Source organism: Macrosteles quadrilineatus, unplaced genomic scaffold (genome assembly GCF_028750875.1).
Source record: "Macrosteles quadrilineatus isolate MER2022 unplaced genomic scaffold, UCM_ALF_1.0 Scaffold_3__2_contigs__length_128488019, whole genome shotgun sequence".
In the NCBI taxonomy this organism is placed as follows: Eukaryota; Metazoa; Arthropoda; class Insecta; order Hemiptera; family Cicadellidae; genus Macrosteles; species Macrosteles quadrilineatus.
In genome coordinates, this window is record NW_026542596.1 from 28,722,904 (window position 1) to 28,740,286 (window position 17,383).

At 36.6% G+C, this 17,383-nt stretch overlaps 1 protein-coding gene across 1 annotated transcript in view; it reads left to right on the forward strand.

Annotated features, from left to right (window-relative positions):
* The first annotated feature begins 594 nt into the window (after positions 1–594).
* Positions 595–17,383, forward strand: part of LOC128988665 (uncharacterized) — a 47,716-nt gene continuing 30,927 nt past the window's right edge. Inside the window, exons 1-7 of the mRNA XM_054410168.1 lie at positions 595–866; positions 7,705–7,800; positions 8,501–8,696; positions 9,183–9,315; positions 10,079–10,290; positions 11,910–12,018; positions 12,382–12,640. Of these exons, the coding sequence (XP_054266143.1) occupies positions 7,737–7,800; positions 8,501–8,696; positions 9,183–9,315; positions 10,079–10,290; positions 11,910–12,018; positions 12,382–12,640 (973 nt within the window). The 5' untranslated portion in view covers positions 595–866; positions 7,705–7,736. The remainder of the gene's footprint in view (positions 867–7,704; positions 7,801–8,500; positions 8,697–9,182; positions 9,316–10,078; positions 10,291–11,909; positions 12,019–12,381; positions 12,641–17,383) is intronic.

The following is a 17,383-nucleotide window of genomic DNA, read 5'->3' on the forward strand; positions in this document are numbered from 1 at the left end:
TTTAGCTGAAATGGGCGGGTTGGGCCATTTTATTACCCTTACCAGTTAGGGGTTATTTGTTTAGTAACGGGGGTGGCACACTTTTTTATCAATGATTCCTGTGAGCACACTTTCATCACAGTTTTTTGACATGGTTCATAGATCTGTAGCTGAAATGGGTGGGCTGGGTCATTTTATTACCCTTACCCAGTTAGGGCTTATTTGTTTAGTAACGGGGGCGGCACACTTTTTTTATTTTATTCTTGCGTGAGCACACTTTCAGCACAGTTTTTTGGTATGGTTTATGCCATGATTCTGGCCCGCCCAAATACAATTGATTATATAATAATGATTAGAAGAGCACACTTTTTTTAATGGCCGTTATAAAGAGAAACACTTTTTTGTATACATTAAAAAAAAGTGTGCTAGAATGGGCGGGCCAGCTCGCCAGCTTCACGTCACTGGAATGGAATGCAAGATAAGATTGAAGTGGAAGTGGAAAGTGGAGTGGAAGATGGGGCTGATGGGAGATGGAACTGGGAGTGGGAAGTGGGACTTGGGTGGGACTTGACTTGGGCTTTTGACGGGAGGGGGAGAGGGAGAGAGAAATGAAAAGAAGAATGCGTGGAGCGTGAGTGCGAATGCAATGAATGAAGAATGAAGATTGAAGAATGAATGTAAATGAGTGCAATTTAGAAAGGGAAAGGAAATTTAAATTTTGTATTTAAATACCTCGAGTGTGCTGTACTAATTTTTTTACTTTGTAAACAATTTAAGTTATTGTGTTTCACATTTTTCGAACGAACCATTGTAACGAATCTATTTGCAACGACAAGATTGTGAAGTGACTTGAATGTGGAAAGCTATGACCAGCTCTACCTAAAATAGTGAGTAATTTTATAGCCTATGCATTTATCCGAGATCGTCTGACTTGTTAATTTTGTTACATGATAATTATTTTAACATAGATTTTACTGTTTTAATTTTGCATGGATTATCCTTGTAGTAGGCCTAACTTAGGATCAAATCTTTTCTTACCAATGAATAGGAGCACAGATTTTTATTATCTGTGATAGGAGGTCTAAACTTAGGCCTACTGTATCTTAAACTAGGCTAACTCCATTTAGGTGCAGGCCTAGGCCCTAGTATGTGGACTTACCTAGACCTAACTTGCATATGAACCAAGTTGGGATTCATAGACAAAGGATGATAGCCTATACAAACAATGTTTAGGGTACTAACAGTTTGTGTCATAATTGTTTGTGCCAAAACAGATACGTATGGAAGTGTACCCAATGTTAAACTTAACCCTCCGAGTGTTAAGCGTCGCCCAATCGACGCACAACACACCCGCCGTGGTGTTAAATGCGTCGCTTTTGCGACACACAAACATCGTTTAAGGCGAAGGCTCTGGGACTGACTGAATCAGATTGAACTGGATCGAGATTGGTATCGTTGTTTTTGGCAGATTCTAAGCTTTCTCCTAATGTCTGTTTCAAGACGCTTTTAATTTTAGTTCTGAAAATATTGTAGCAGACAGATGACGTGCGTATTTGTAAACAACTTGATTAACCTCGCACCGATGACTGATGTGTTGTATTACGTTTATCACTGTTTTAGTGTTAAAAATAAAAAGTAGTGATATAGGTGGTGCATTAAGTTATAAGAAGATTTAAGTGATTTTGAAGGGCTGGTTGATGATCCTGAAGAAGTAGGTAGTGATATTGATGTAAATTATCTGCCAGATTCCTAGCTATGGTTAGGCTATGCATTCTTAGCTGACGCTAAATGTACGAAATCTGTTTTTCACCCATAACTTAACTTATTTATTTGCAAACCTACTTCCTTAAGTATTATTAGGCCTACTTATATTTTTCTAATCCTCATAAAATTTAGAACAAAGTGGCTTATTTTAAAATATTTGTAGACCTAGGCCTATAAATTATAAAAATTTATTGAGCGCAAACTTAAATTTTTTCATTTATTTTATAATTGTTGAGAAATGTTAACCCCACAAAAATTTTAGAAAATTTGTTTGTAATGTTTATGCATTTAATTGAAGCCCATAATTTTCCCAAAAAAAAGATAGGTATAAAACAGTAGGTAGAGTGTTTTTAAGTTTCTAAGATACATTTTAATAAAAACCTGCGATTGCGCAATAAGTAGGCCGACATTAATACCATCACTATGGACACTTGGAGGGTTGAGATAAAGCCTTTGAGAGGAAACTAATTTACAGTTTGGCCTTCAGTAAACAAACACACTCTAACTTAGGCTTATCACGTTGAGTGCGGCCGTTCCCGATAGGGTACTGTGTTCGGCCCCCGTAGTTGCATCTGTACCCGATCGGGAACGCTCAGCAATGCACCTCAGCGTACACCTTCAACTTTGCTCTAGCGTCGGTTGAAAGCGGAGCTACCCCAGGTTCGTAGTAATCACTGACTGTTTTTCACGTTATTTTGAAATAGCTACATTAAAGAACCTGTCAACTGCTGAAATAATCGAAAAATGAAAATCTGTATTCTGCCGTCACGGTTTACCAATTGAGCTACGATCTGATTGTGGTACACAGTTTGCTACCAGATACACTGGTCTTGAAAACTCTGAATTCAAAAAGTTTGCTCAAAGCTATAACTTTAAACTTGTGACGAGCAGTCCAAGCTACCACCAAAGTAACGGTGCAGCTGAAGCTGCAGTCAAAATAGCGAAGAGTGTACTAAAGAAAAACAAAGACGACCCATATTTAGCCCTCCTAACCTACCGCAATACACCTCTATCCACAAGTGGATACAGTCCTGCTCAGCTAATATACAACAGATCACTGCGAGATAACCTGCCTGTTTTACCTAAAAAACTTGAAATCAAACCCGATCTCTCTCAACTAAAGGAAAAAGAAGATACTTACAAAGCATCTTACAAGAGAAACTACGATAGGCGCTACGCTACAAAAGAACTTCCATCGCTGCCTGTAGGTAAAAAAGTATGGATCCAAGACCTAAAAAGAGAGGGTATTATTATCAGCTTAGGACAAGAGCCAAGGTCATACTGGGTTAAGACAGGAAACACTACGTTGAGAAGGAATCGACACCACCTTTTGCCTTACAAAGGTAATACAACCAAACCGAACAATCCTATTCCTTTATCCATCAAAGATACAACGTCAGATCCTCTGCCATTTACTACTGTTACTCAAAACAACTCTTCCCTATCAAATACTGCTGAAAGAACAACTACTACACCATCTAGAATAACTCAAGATAAAAGTAAACCTTCCTTTTTCACGATCAACTACTCCCAATCAAGAAGCTGCAATAAAACAATCATCAAGAGGCAGAATTATAAGACCTACGAAACGTTTTCCTGACTAAACTCTGAAAAGAAACTCAAAGGGAAAGATGTTTTGGTGCATTGAAACACATGACAAGTTGAAACTGCATCCTCGATACATTTGTCTAAAAACCAGGCCACCAAACATAAGTTAGCTCCTAGCAAGCATTTTCATATGGTTGATTCCCAGTTGCTGTTCATAATGCAGCAGCCGGATCACCGCATTACAAAGTTTTTCAGGGACGACCACCCTAGCACCCAAAATCACACAATTATTATCCACGGATAATTCTTCCCTCCTTCTATAAAAGTCTAGTAGGCCTAACTCAACTCAACATCCTTAACGTCTGGCCAGCCACGCCAGATAAAATTTCGGACTTTAGACAACACCTGATCCTTGTCAGTTAGCCTAGAAATATCCTTAGAGGTAATGGTCGCATTACTCACCAATTCAGAGCAGTTGAATACTTGCACACAGGTGAAAGTATAAGGGCCCATCTCTGAAGTTGTGCGGCAGCAACGCCTGAAACTCCATGTTTGCTTCCGAAGAGGGTTATCAAGCAGCTGATTTTATCAGACAAATTACAGATAAACTTACCGTAGTAATTTACCAATCACACGTAGGCCCTTAGCTCTTCTTTATTTGTAGGTTCCGGGGCATCCCGAATAGCTTCTAAAATTCCTTCCTGAGGAGTAATACCTTCGTCAATCAAACAATATCCCAGATATTGAACACTAGATTGTAAAAATCTACATTTATTTTCATTTACCTTTACTCCATCTCGTGTAGGCCCTAATCTTTGTAGTACCCTTTCCAACCTTGACAGAGCCTCCGCTTTAGTTGCCCCTCCAGATAACACATCGCCCAAGTAGGCGACAGTCCCCTCCTATCATCCAATGATCTTATCCATTGCAGCCTGGAATAGAGCAGAAGCAGACGACAAAGGTAGCCAAAGTTAGAAGTTATTGAGATTCCTCAGCGACTGACAACTGAAGGTACGCAGCTTCAAGATCTAAGACAAAGACAGAAAACTATTTACAACCCGCCTAAGAAGCGAAAATATCTTCGGGTTGTGGTAACGGGTAATGTTTGGTTTGAATAACTTGATTAAGAGTCACTTCAAAGTCACCACAAAGACGCATTCCCATGCTCTTTTGAATTACAACTAAAGGCGTAGCCCAATCAGCACTAGTTAGATGTACCCAATGCTATTCCATCCGCATCCATACGGTCAAGTTCATCTTCCACTGCCTTCCGCAGCGCATACGGCACTGGCCTATATTTACAAAATTTAGGTATGGCCCCTTCCTTTAACACAATGCGAGCTTTCACATCTTTTATTTCACCTGGACCACCGTTAAATGTATATTTTTGTTTCAACTGTTCCACAACATATTGACCAACAATACATGTTAGGTTAGGTTTGTTCCTCTTACGAGAATTACCTGTGACCATCTGGTCATTAAGTTTATCCACGGGTAGACCAGAATAATTGCATGAAAATATTGATTTCCAATCTAATTGATCATACTTAAACCAGTTGCGTCCTAGTAGCATCGGTTGATTTTGTCGATTAATTTTCACTACCAGGAGCGGCAAACAGTATGACTGACCATTACATACAACATTTACTTGGGCTTCCCCCATAACCTTCACTTCATTACCTGAGTATGTATTTGTAAGCAATTTTATGTCCACTGGACTCAAACTCAAATGTGCAAAAAATGCTTATACAACTCTTGAGGACAAATGGTCAGAGCTGAACCAGTATCTACACCATATCAACAGACACATTTTCTATATCTAGTCTTACCTGGAAGCCAGGATTTACATTACGAACACCAATATTATACAATGATACTTCCTCCATTTGATCTAACAAGCTAGGCCTAGGCCTAAACTCCTCTTCACTTTCCACTTGATGGACTTTGAATTTTCCTTTTTGACTTCCTCCATTTGATCGATCAAGCTAGGCCTAGGCCTAAACTCCTCTTCACTTTCCACTTGATGACTTATCAATGCAACGCAGACTTGATAATCCCTGGAACTAGTAAAAGACTGTTCAGCAAAGAAGGTGTCACCCAAGGTGACCCTTTATCAATGATTTTGTATGGATTAGCAACTCTTCCACTAATTCAGGAATTAAAAAGAATGCCAGATGTTTTCCAGACCTGATATGCAGATGATTCATCTTGTCAAGGATCCCTTAATAATGTGATACAATGGTGGCAAAAACTTAAAGAAATTGGTCCAAAATATGGATACTACCCTCAAGCAAAAAAAACCAAACTAATTTGGAACCATGATTTTGAAATTCCCCAAAAAGTTATGAAACAACTAATCGGAGGGAACGAGGTTGTTTATGGCAGCAAGTTTTTAGGAGGCTTTATTGGCTGCGAGGAAGAAAAGAAAAAGTTTGCAACAGAAAAGATCAATGCTTGGACCCAGCGTGTTGAAAATATTGCTGAGATTGCTGAAAAACACCCTCAATCAGCCTATACTGTTGCTACAAAATCATTACAAGCAGAATGGACTTTTTTCCAGAGAGTAGTAAAAGTTGAAGCAGAAATGTTCAGTCCAATCCAGCACACTATTAGAACATCACTTTTCCCCAATCTGTTTGGATTACAAGAAGGCCTATGTAAAGAAGATCATGAATTACTTCATCTAACAGTAAAAAGTGGAGGAATAGGGATGGCTGATCCAATAGTACAATCAAAACACATATATGAAACGTCAAAAAGAGGGTGTGAAGTTCTCTTACAATCTCTTGCATTAAAAACCTCTTTTGAGTTCAGTGAGCATGAAGATGCTTTAAAAAAAGCATTAAAGTTCAATAGAGGACAAAAGAAAACTGAAGAAAACAAATTATTAAATGAAAATTTTAAATATTTTTCACTACAAAGGCAAAATGTAATTCTAAGAAATGCTGACCCTAAATCAAAACATGGCAGCTGGTTATCCTGTGTACCATTGAAGAAATTAAATTTAGACATGTCACCCTAAGAATTTAGGGATTCCCTGGCACTGAGATATGGTCGGACACCGATCCATTTACCAACCAAATGTGATGGCTGTGGGAAAGAATTTAATACAGACCATGCCCTTACATGTCCTGTAGGTGGCCTAATTATCAAACGACACAATTAAATTAGAGATGCTTTAGGAAACATTATGGAACAGGCATGGGGGAATTGTATCAAAGAACCCCTTATAGCAGAGAATAGAAATGCAAATGGCCTGCAATTAAAGCTGACTTGGCATGTAGAGGGGTATGGGAGATACAGAGGGAAGCATTATTTGATATCCGTGTCGTAGACACCGATGCTCCCTCATATGCTTCCAAACCTCATGACAATGTCATACAAAACGCAGAAGAAGAAAAGAAAAGAAAGTATATTTCAGCCTGTGAGAGCCGGAATGCCTCTTTCACTCCTTTGATAACATCAGTCTGCGGAATCCTAGGCAAAGATTTTCAAACACTAATAAGAGCACTAGCTGAGAGATTGTCAGAAAAATGGGTTAAGCCTTACAGGCTGGTAGTTAATTGGATCAGAACGAGACTGACTTGCTCAATTTTAAGGGCAACAAGTATGTGCCTGAGAAGATCTAACAAAAATGGAGATCTGCTCGAGAATTTGAAGATGGAGCAGGCATCCAACATATTTGTTGAAAGAATCAAAATTTTTAGTAATATCTGTAAATTTAGATTCATTTGACTTGTAATTATCTATATTAAATAGTAAAAAAAAAATAAAAAAAAAAACAATCTTGAATAACAATAACAATATATTATAACAAATAAGCTATTTAATTTTACTACGTACCCTACCATGTTTATTTACTTTCAGATTAATTATTTAATCTGAATACAGTAGCCTATATAATATGTGTGCTAATTACCAAAACTAACCCTCGACTTACAATTAATTTGATGTGTTTCTGCTTGAAAATAACACCCCCAGATTGAAACGGGAAAGGATTCTAGAGTTTAAAAATTTTAAATCAAATATTTGTGGTGGGGAATGTAAATATGATGGGAACTTAAATAACATGTTTTCATCATCAAATAACTTATTGATTAGCATTGTTATTGGTCTCAATTTTAATATCTTTTAGGCTATTGTTAATTTTCCATCTTGTAAAAGTTTACAGTACCTATAATAGCAAATTTGTTAAATATATGTATTTTATGGTTATTAAATTCATTACATATATAGTCTGTTAGTACTATATATGTACAATTCAAACTGATTTTGTTTCTTAATAATTTATGTGGGCCTAATTAATTGAATAATCCTCTTTGTAAGGTATATAACTAATTTTTGCTCATAAAAATCAATTAGGCCTAAGCCTAATCATTTTTATATGTTTTAAAAGATTGTATTCTGTTTCAGGTCAATTATAAATTTAACTTAAAAAAATCAAGATGAGTTCTTTACAGAAACCCCGTGGATATTTGTCTTATTCACCTAGCACTCAACGAACCCAAGGTGAGGACTTTGAGTCTATTTCAAGCAGATTTGGAACAGTTTCTTAAATACAGTTATCATTATTTTGAAGGTTGATTTGGGTCAGTTTGCAAGCGGAAAATTTGACTTTTTGTCTACTCGCCAAACTTTTAAAGCTGTAAAATCTTTGTTGTATTTTATTTGGCTGGGATTTATTGCCAAAGACACTCTGGGGTTGTGCTGTGATTTAGTTTTTAGCAACTGTTTAACTCTGTGATGGCAACTAATTTCTAACTCAGTCAACACTGTTTGTAGTTACACTAATTTTTTACACTAAAATATGTCATCAAAGATAATTGTAGGCCACAAAATATACCTTTTATGCCTATAGTAGGTCTGAAATAGGAGCTTGTCAATTTTGGTTTCTGTTGGTGGTTCAAGGGATGATATCCATTTATTTGCAAACTCTTATTGATAGCTCTGTTTTTGTCTACAGTGTTTAGTTGTAAGCTTCTAACATGTTAAATATGATTCCTTGACGTGAAAGAACAAACTGGCTTTGTCATGCTTAAATAGGAATTTAGAAAAATAGTGCTTAGCTGACTGTTTACTCTTGTGTTAACACCGATCTTATTGATAAATCATGCAAATTCTTCCCAGCTTGAGGAGCTTACACATTTTTATTTGCATTTGTATTTTATTCAAACAGGATTTAGTAACATTGTCAACAACATGGCTGCAGGCCATTTTTCAGGCAGCCTGAGTGGCAGCGAGACAGACATTTCGACTTCCAACGAGAACCTGAGTCACGAGGAGAGATATGTGATTCAGCACACAACGAGACAGGAACCTCAGGGACAGGAGAACCGTAGTAGTCAGGATTACAACACTCTGATCATACACGGACAGGGCGAGGATAAGTTGTGGAACAGTAACAGGTGAGGTTGTTACCTCCCATTCCAATGATAAATCTGTTGCTTTGCTAGTGATGAATGTAGTTAAATTCAGCCAAAGGATAATGATATCAATTAGCCACGAGAATGTCTGGTAAATCCACTTTTTTTTTAAATTCAAACTTAAGTTTAAAGACAAACAATTTCTTTTAAAACTCTAAATACCTTTTATGCCACATCACCTTAAGCCAAAAGACAAACTTTTGATTCTAGCCCACTCTGTTAGTGACTCATTTATGAATGAAAAGTGCTTTTATTTTCACACAAGAAATGTCCATTAATTAATTTTCTTAACACTAGATACAATAATCGTCATGGAAACCGTCTGTTGCATGACAAAATCAGCTACAGCTAGTCCATTTGGATGTTAATAACATGATAAAAAGGTTTATTTAGTATTTGGCCTTCATCCAATAGTGTTAAAATATTTGTAAAAATCTTATATCACTTGTTATTGTGGTGTTGATTCAGGCTGTCGAGCGATCCTTCGCATTTGCCTTACAAGGCAGTTGTAACATCCAGCAAAGAGTCCCTGAGGCATCCGTACTGTCCTAGTGTTCGAGAGATCACGGATATACCAGACGACTACTTGAATCAGTCCCAGGTACAATATGTCTGCACGCATTACCAGTTTGTGGTGTTGTTAGAGGGATTTATTATGCTGAACTTTGGTGTAAAATAGGTTGAGAAAACCTTTAACTTTAAAAAAATCAAGTTGATAGAATTTTAGCGACTATTTGCCCATTTTAATCACCTTCATATGCTAGAACGCTAGGCTCTAGCCTGTAACTGTTTTACGGGTAAAGATCGTTAAGTCAAAAATCTTCCCCGGGAAGGGTATCCCGAACTTCCACCCCTTCTTGCTGAGACAAGGTGAAACTACCCAGAGCCCCCCTTGTCTCAATCCTAGATCCACCACTGGTTGTAGACCAAACTAGCTGTAATCCTTGCCATTTTCTATTTGCAAAATCTCACAAACACAGACCACACAAAGACGTTAGAAATTGGTCTACTAAGCAAAAACTTAGTACACCACACACACTACTACACTTGGCAGGTTTGCTGTCAGTCTTGTCCTTCCACATTTGTCAAATTTATCTTCGTTGTTGGTTGGTTATTTAAAATATTTCCCGAATGATTAGATGTTGTTTGATACTCTTTTCCATAATTCCATAATTATTTGTTTACTCTATGTTGACATTTGCATTTGTAATTATTTTAATTAACAAGTGTTCAAGTTAACTAACTTTTGATATAGTCTTGACTTCCTTGGCTTAAAATTAGTCAGAGATATTGAAATATTATTATTTATCTATGATGTAAATTTGAGTGTATCTTCCTTCAAAAGTGTTATGTGGCACTGTTAGGTTCTGAAGCATTTGGCCAAGGAGGTGAAGGTGGGGCCGGTAGAGGGAGAGAGTGATGAGGGGGTACGCCCCCCACCACAGTACCCCTGGTCTCGGGGGCTACAGGTCAAGCGTCTTCCGATCTCCAAGTCTCAACCCGACCTGTCACACCTAGGATCTCATGGGGAGAGCAATGATACCACCACCTTCAGACACACTCTGGGCAATACTAGGTGAGTCACCATTACTTTAAAATAATAGTCAGTGTTAAAAGAATTTTATTTAACATTTATGTTCGTTTACAATATTTGTACATCTCAGTTCATTGTTTTTCATTCCAAATAAAGGTTCATCATCAATTTCTTTCTGTTTAATATCTTCATCTTTTTACATTTGGTCCGATTACGAGCCGGATCATAACTAGTTATCAATCATTTTTTGTTATTCATCAATTTTAACACCAAGAAAATTATCATCAAACCTTTTATCTTACATATTTATCCTGGAAAATCGTCATGTCATCTCTGGAATCTGAACTGAATTTACAAGAATCACGAATTATCTTAATGCAAAATCACCTCAAACCTTTTCAAAATGAAAATGCAGATTCCACATCTTTGAATAAACCAGAAGTTAAGACAAGACTGGAAGTTTTGGAATCAACATGGATGAAATTTAAACGTGACATGAAATGATATGTGAGTCAAAACCAGAAGTTCTGAAGGACAGCATATACATCATTGAAGATCATTATAGTATTGGACAAGAAGCCTACATGATGAGTAAATCAGCAATGATTAACCATTTAGAGAGCCTACAAGAAGAAAGCAAGGCTGCAGATCGAATAGGAACAAATCCAAAACCAATCCTTCCTAAAATACCTTTGATTCAATTCTCTGGGGACTATGAATCGTGGAAATCTTTTAGTGATATCTTCATGTCCTTAGTGAACTCAAATCCCGATTTAACAAATGTTGCAAAAATGCATTACCTAAAAGGTTGTTTAACAAGAGAAGCTGCACAACTAATTTCAAATCTAACCATATCAACAGAAAATTATGAGCTTGATTGGAACAAACTTGTTGGGTGTTTTGCGTTTATTTGAGTTCGGGGCACAAAAACAAACGCATTCTAATCACTAAACACTTGGATGCGATCTTCAAGTTTTTAGCCATTGGTGTCAAAATCTGCAAAAAGTTTTAAGAACAACCTACTGTCTACAGTAAACGAGTCTCTGAGCTTACTCAAAGCCCTTGGGTGTCCAACAGAACATTGGGACCACATCATTGTCTACCTCATTGTAAATCGTCTGGATCACGACACTCATGAATCTTGGGAATTGAAACAAGGAGCCTCGGTAAGTCCATCATCACTCAAAGATCTACTCGACTTCGTCGAAGGAAGAGCTCGAGCTTTGGAGAACATAGAAGGGCGTAGTATCCAGAAATCAGCAAGTAGTCTCAGTCCAACACAGCAGTTTGGTAATGTACCCTCTAAGATCATATCTAGCTTCAATCATGAGAACAAAACTAAGCATAAAACTAGTGCTTGTGTTCTTTGTAATCAAGATCACAATCTGTTAAAAGGAAGACACGATCAGCCTTCTTTCACTCGCTTGTTCTATCAGCTTAGATGACGATGCAAAAAATATGCTTTTTCATTAACTCTATTACCAAGATACTATATTATTTTATGATGCTCACACTCTTAGACACGATCAGTGATATTTCACTCATCTTACTTTCAGCTTAGACAATGTTACAAAAAAAATAATAGGGTATTTTCAGTAATCTATCACCAAAGTAGTTGATAGTATTTGTATACATTTCTGATCTTAAAATTGTTGTTTCAGGAAAGAAAATAAATATGTTCAAAATATGTTAGAAATACTACTACATGAAAACAATAGCTTGAAAATAGAACTGGAGTCATGTTACCAAAAGGTTGCCAAATCACAAAAGGTAAGAAGTTAATTTTAAATCATTATAATGATATTTTTTAAAGGGAGTTTTGAATAAAAAGTTACTCAGTTTTTTGTTTTGTGACCTATAATTTGTGTACCTACTGATTAGTCCCTGAACCTTAACTTTCTCAGTTAAACTAGCTTAACTCCTTCCCCTTAAAAAAAAAAAAAAAAAACCCTAACCAGACACTTGCTGGCTTTCCTTTAAAATCAAACAATATATAGAGTAAGTTGTTGTATTTGTAAATCTATTTTGCCCACACATTTTTCTTTTATTCAAACCAAAAACTTAATTATGTCAATGCATCAGCATACAATAACTACATTATTTCATCATTAAACATTTCTTTTGGCTGTGCAGTTAGAACACGAGGTGGGCAAGGTCCACCGAGCTCACGAAGATTTGGTGGCGTCATGTGAGCGGAGAGAGCGGCTGGAGCGAGCTGCCCGGCAGCGACTGCAAGGCGAACTGCAGCGCATGCAAGAGGCTAGCGAGCAACAGCGGCAGCAGATGGAGATGCTCACTGCGCAGTTGCTTACTGCTCGAGCATCCTCACCTGACCACTCACGCAAAGAGATGAGCAAACGGGAGGCACTCATAGCACAGTTAGTCACTCAGAGTGAGTAATGTACAACCTAGCTGAGCAGATTTTATTGCTCACCTGACATTAAAAAACCACCGGTGTGATCCTGAGCCAGTAAAGTTTTTGTGACTCAAAACTGGACCAAGTCTTCCTTGATCATTTTGCTTTTCATAAATGGTCCTGGTTAAGAAACAGATGGAACAGTTGGTCCTAGTCGATAACAAAGCCATACAGTAGGGTGGGCTGATAAAAGTCAATGATTTTTTTTTCAAGTTTAATATTTTGAAAAAGTTGTTATTGTAAGACCAAAACAAGGTATGTAAACAAGGTTGTAAGTGTCATTTTCAAGACACTGTGGAATTAGTATTTAAATAATATTGTATATTGTTGTTGTGTATTTTATATTTAGATCTTCCGGTCGCGCATCAGATGTAAAAAATTGCCAAGTATTGCCAAAAATAAAAAAAAACTTAATTTTGTACCAGACTTATTTGAAATTTATTGATATCATTTTACCAAAAATTTGCTTGTACACATTTAGATAGTAACTTAACAAAAAAGGGTGTCCACTGACCGGGAAAACTGGGAATTATGCGTGAATATTGTATTTAACCGGGAATTTTTTGCCGCTATCGCGCATGAAAACGATGACGTATCCGTGACCGCGGGAAACGATGATGACATTTCCGTGATCACGGGAGACAACGATGATATTTCCGTGACCGCGGGAGACGACGATGACGATTTCGTGACTTGGGAGACGACGATGACGTTTCCGTGATCGCGCATGCCGAAGATGACGTTTTTCGTGACTGTGGGAGACTACGATGACGTATCCGTGATTGCGCATTCGGAACGATGACGTTTCCGTGACCACGTGAGACGATGATGACGTTTCCGTGACCGCGGGAGACGACGATCACGTTCCGGTGACCGCAGGAGACGACGATGTCGTTTTCATGACCGCGGGAGACAACGATGAGGTTTTTCGTGACCGTTAGAGACGACGATGACGTTCCCGTGACCGCGGGAGACGACGATGACGTTCCCGTGACCGTGTGAGACGACGATGACGTTTCCGTGACCGTGGGTGAAGACGATGACGTTTCTGAGACCCCGAGAGACGAGGATGACATTTCCGTGACCGCGGGAGACCATGACGACGTTTCCGTGACCGCGGGAGACGGCGATGACATTTCCGTGACTGCGGGAGACAACGATGGCGTTTCCGTGACCATGGGAGATAACGATATTTCCGTGACCGTGGGGACGACGATGATGTTTCCGTGACTTCGGGAAACGATGATGTTGTCCAAAAATACTGCTTGACGATGATGACCGTGGGAAATTATTTGAATTAAGCTACGATCAAGGAAGATCATGATAACTTTACTGTGATCGCGGGAGACGATTATAATGTTTCCGTTACTGCTGAACAGTTTTAGGATTTTTTCACGACCACAGAAGACAGTGGTGATGTTTCTGTAACTGAGTGAGATATTCAGGATTTTTCAGTTATCGCAGATAACTATGATGGTGTCTCTACGACTGTGTTAGTAGATTACAATATAACCTCGAGTTTGGCTTGACCAAAAATTTTAAAATGGCAAACTTCTTGAACGTTTTTTTATATTTTTTTGTAATATCTTCATTTACCTTTAATGTGATAATTTTTTAATGTGTTAAGAAGGGTTTAAAACATAAATTGGCTACTTGCAATTTTGTATTTAATTTCTGCATTATTATTTCTGTAGGCCACTTGGAAAACAACCCATTACTCCAAAATTATACTATATGAAAGTACATAAAGCCAGGGGTTGGTGTAGTAATCCTTCAGAAAATTTGGTAAAATTGAAATTATCAGTATTAAGAATCTATTTTTCAGGTGTCTGTACAGAGATTCGATAAATTTTAGTATCGCCATATCACTATTTTTAGGAAGTTATTAATAAATTGCAGGTTTGAGGATTAGTTTTTAATTTTTGGATTATTTAATCAGTAATACTGTTAATACTGTTCGATGAAATGGCGACCATACATAGTAGGTATTTTAAGCCAAGTATGAATGGAGATCATTTCATTTCATATAGGCCTAACTTTATTTATTAAAGTACAATATATAGATACAGGAATGGCGTCAAGAGTAATTTAATAAAACTAACTAACTAAAATACTCATCATTATCATGCATGGCATAACAACATACCATCAATATTAATAGCTTTTCAGATCAAATAAATTAAAACAAGCAGTGCAATATGAAAGTTTATACATGAAAATATCAAAATTAAAAATAGGCCTATAGATAATATTATTTTAAAACCAAAAGTTTCAATTGATATGAAACAGAGCAATTAATAACTTACAGAACTAAAACTCTTCAAAGGAGTACATAGCCTTGTTGATAAGAAACTTTTTCAATTTTGATTTAAATTTATTTTTGGAAGTTTCTAATTTGATTTCTTTAGGAAGTTTATTATAAAATTTGGAACCGGCATATTTAGGTGTCTTCGTAAAAAGTTGCAGAGTATGTGAGCTTGTGGCCAGGTTTTCTCGATTTCTAGTGAAGTAATTGTGATAGTCTCCAATAAGTTGTAATTCATTAAATCTGTCTTTTACTGATAATACTGTTTCATAGACATACATTCCATAAACAGTCATAATATTCTCAGTTTTAAAATATTCTTTGACTGAAGTTCTGCGTTTTAAATTGCACAAAATTCTAATAGCTTTCTTTTGCTTTTTTAGAATTGATTTTAATTTTTTCTTTTTTGCTGCACCATAAAGTGAAACTCCAAATGATATGATTGAATGTATGTACGAAAAATATATAATTTTTAAAGTTTCCTTTTCACATAGGGGTTTTAATCTTGTTAGCGCATAAAGGCCAGAAGAAATTTTAGAAAGTAACTGATCAATATGATGATTCCACTTCAAATTTTCATCAATTTCTAATCCCAAGAATTTGATGTGGTCTTTATTTTGAATTATGTTGTTATTAACTACAATTTTTGGCAGATTTTGCGGTTTAGTTTTTCCTGCTTGGAAACACATAAAATTAGTTTTATCTGTGTTCAAACGCAAATTATTCGAATTAAAAAAACTGTTAAGTAATAATATATCAGAATTGGCCTTGGCTTCAAGTTCAGCATAGGTTCCTGCGGCTATTTTTAAATTTGCATCATCAGCATATAGGCAAAGCTTGCTAAAATCACTGAGTTGAGGAAAATTTTTCAAATAAAAGATGAATAAAAGAGGGCTTAGGATCGATCCTTGGGGCACCCCATATTTTACTTCCCGAGTACAAGAATTGTAAGAAATTTTATAATTTTTGTTATTATAGTGACTCAGTTCTATGTATTGTTTTCTATCAAAAAGATATGACTTGAACCAGTTCAATGCAGTACTATTTAGTCCACTACTACTGAGCTTTGAAAGCAACAACTCATGAGAAATTGAATCAAAAGCTTTACTGAGGTCCATGAACAACCCTACCACTTTAGATTTACTCTCTAAGCTATCAACGATGGATTCAATGAAAGCTGTGGCAGCTGTTATGACAGATCTGCCACTTTGGAATCCATGTTGGCAGTCATCAAATGTACCATTATTTTCAAAGAAGCATACCAGTTTGTTATAAACAACCTTTTCATAGATTTTTGAAATTGAAGGCAGCAAAGCAATCGGTCTATAGTTTGATACTGTTTGTCTGTTTCCTTTTTTGAATAGCGGTTTTAATTTTGATATTTTGAGTTTGTTAGGGAAAATTCCTGATATCAAAGATGAGTTAATGAGATGAGTTATTGGTTTAAGTAGGACTGATTTGGCTTTTTTAAAAAGAACCACAGGAATACCATCGTAGCCAGCACTATAGGAATTTTTTAGACTTTTAATAATTTTATCAATGTCGCTCTCATCAACAAAGCTAAATTTAAAGCTCCTTTTATCTGAAGGAAGTACAGGATGCAGAGTGTCATCAACATTTTTTTGAATGTATTTATATTATTGAAAGTTTCAGTTTCTTTTACAACATCTGCAAAATAATTTATGAATTGGCCACAGACCAGGGAAGGGTCAGAACATACATCATTATTTACTACTAGGTTTATATTATGATTATTAATAGTTTTGGCTCCTACTTCAGAGTTCACAATCTTCCAAGTTGCCTTATTAACATTGTCAGAACTACCAATTTTTCTTTTATAATACTGTTTTTTTTTTAAGAAAACAATTTCTTTCTAAACTGCTTATTTGTTCCTCTAGCCTCATGTAACAACTTTTTGCAATTTAACTCTCTAGCCGCTTTGTTAAGATTAATAATATTTTAATGATGAGATGAGTGTAGGATGAGTGGCGCGATCTTGTAGTCTTGTTAGTGACTAAGGCCTACATTCCTTAGACACAGCTGTTAATTAATAGCTCATACAGCTAATGGCAACTAAGGGACCTGCAGTTTATAGTGGAATCCGAACCACATTTTTCCATGGTATATACGAATTGGTCTAATTATCAGGATAGTACTGCGGATAGTCGTAGTATTCACTCGTGCGGACATTAATCCACACCAGGGAGTATCACATGAATGAAATGAAATGAAATGAAATGAAATGAAAATGCATCCACAGTGCATGCCTATAAATATCCACAATTCGTGACCACAATATGAAAAATTGAATACTTGTGTCAGGCAATATTACAGCAATCATAATTTTTTTCCTTAACTGAGAATGCTCTTTCCGATAACTAAAATAGCAAGCTGTGTTAGCGCTTGCTAACACA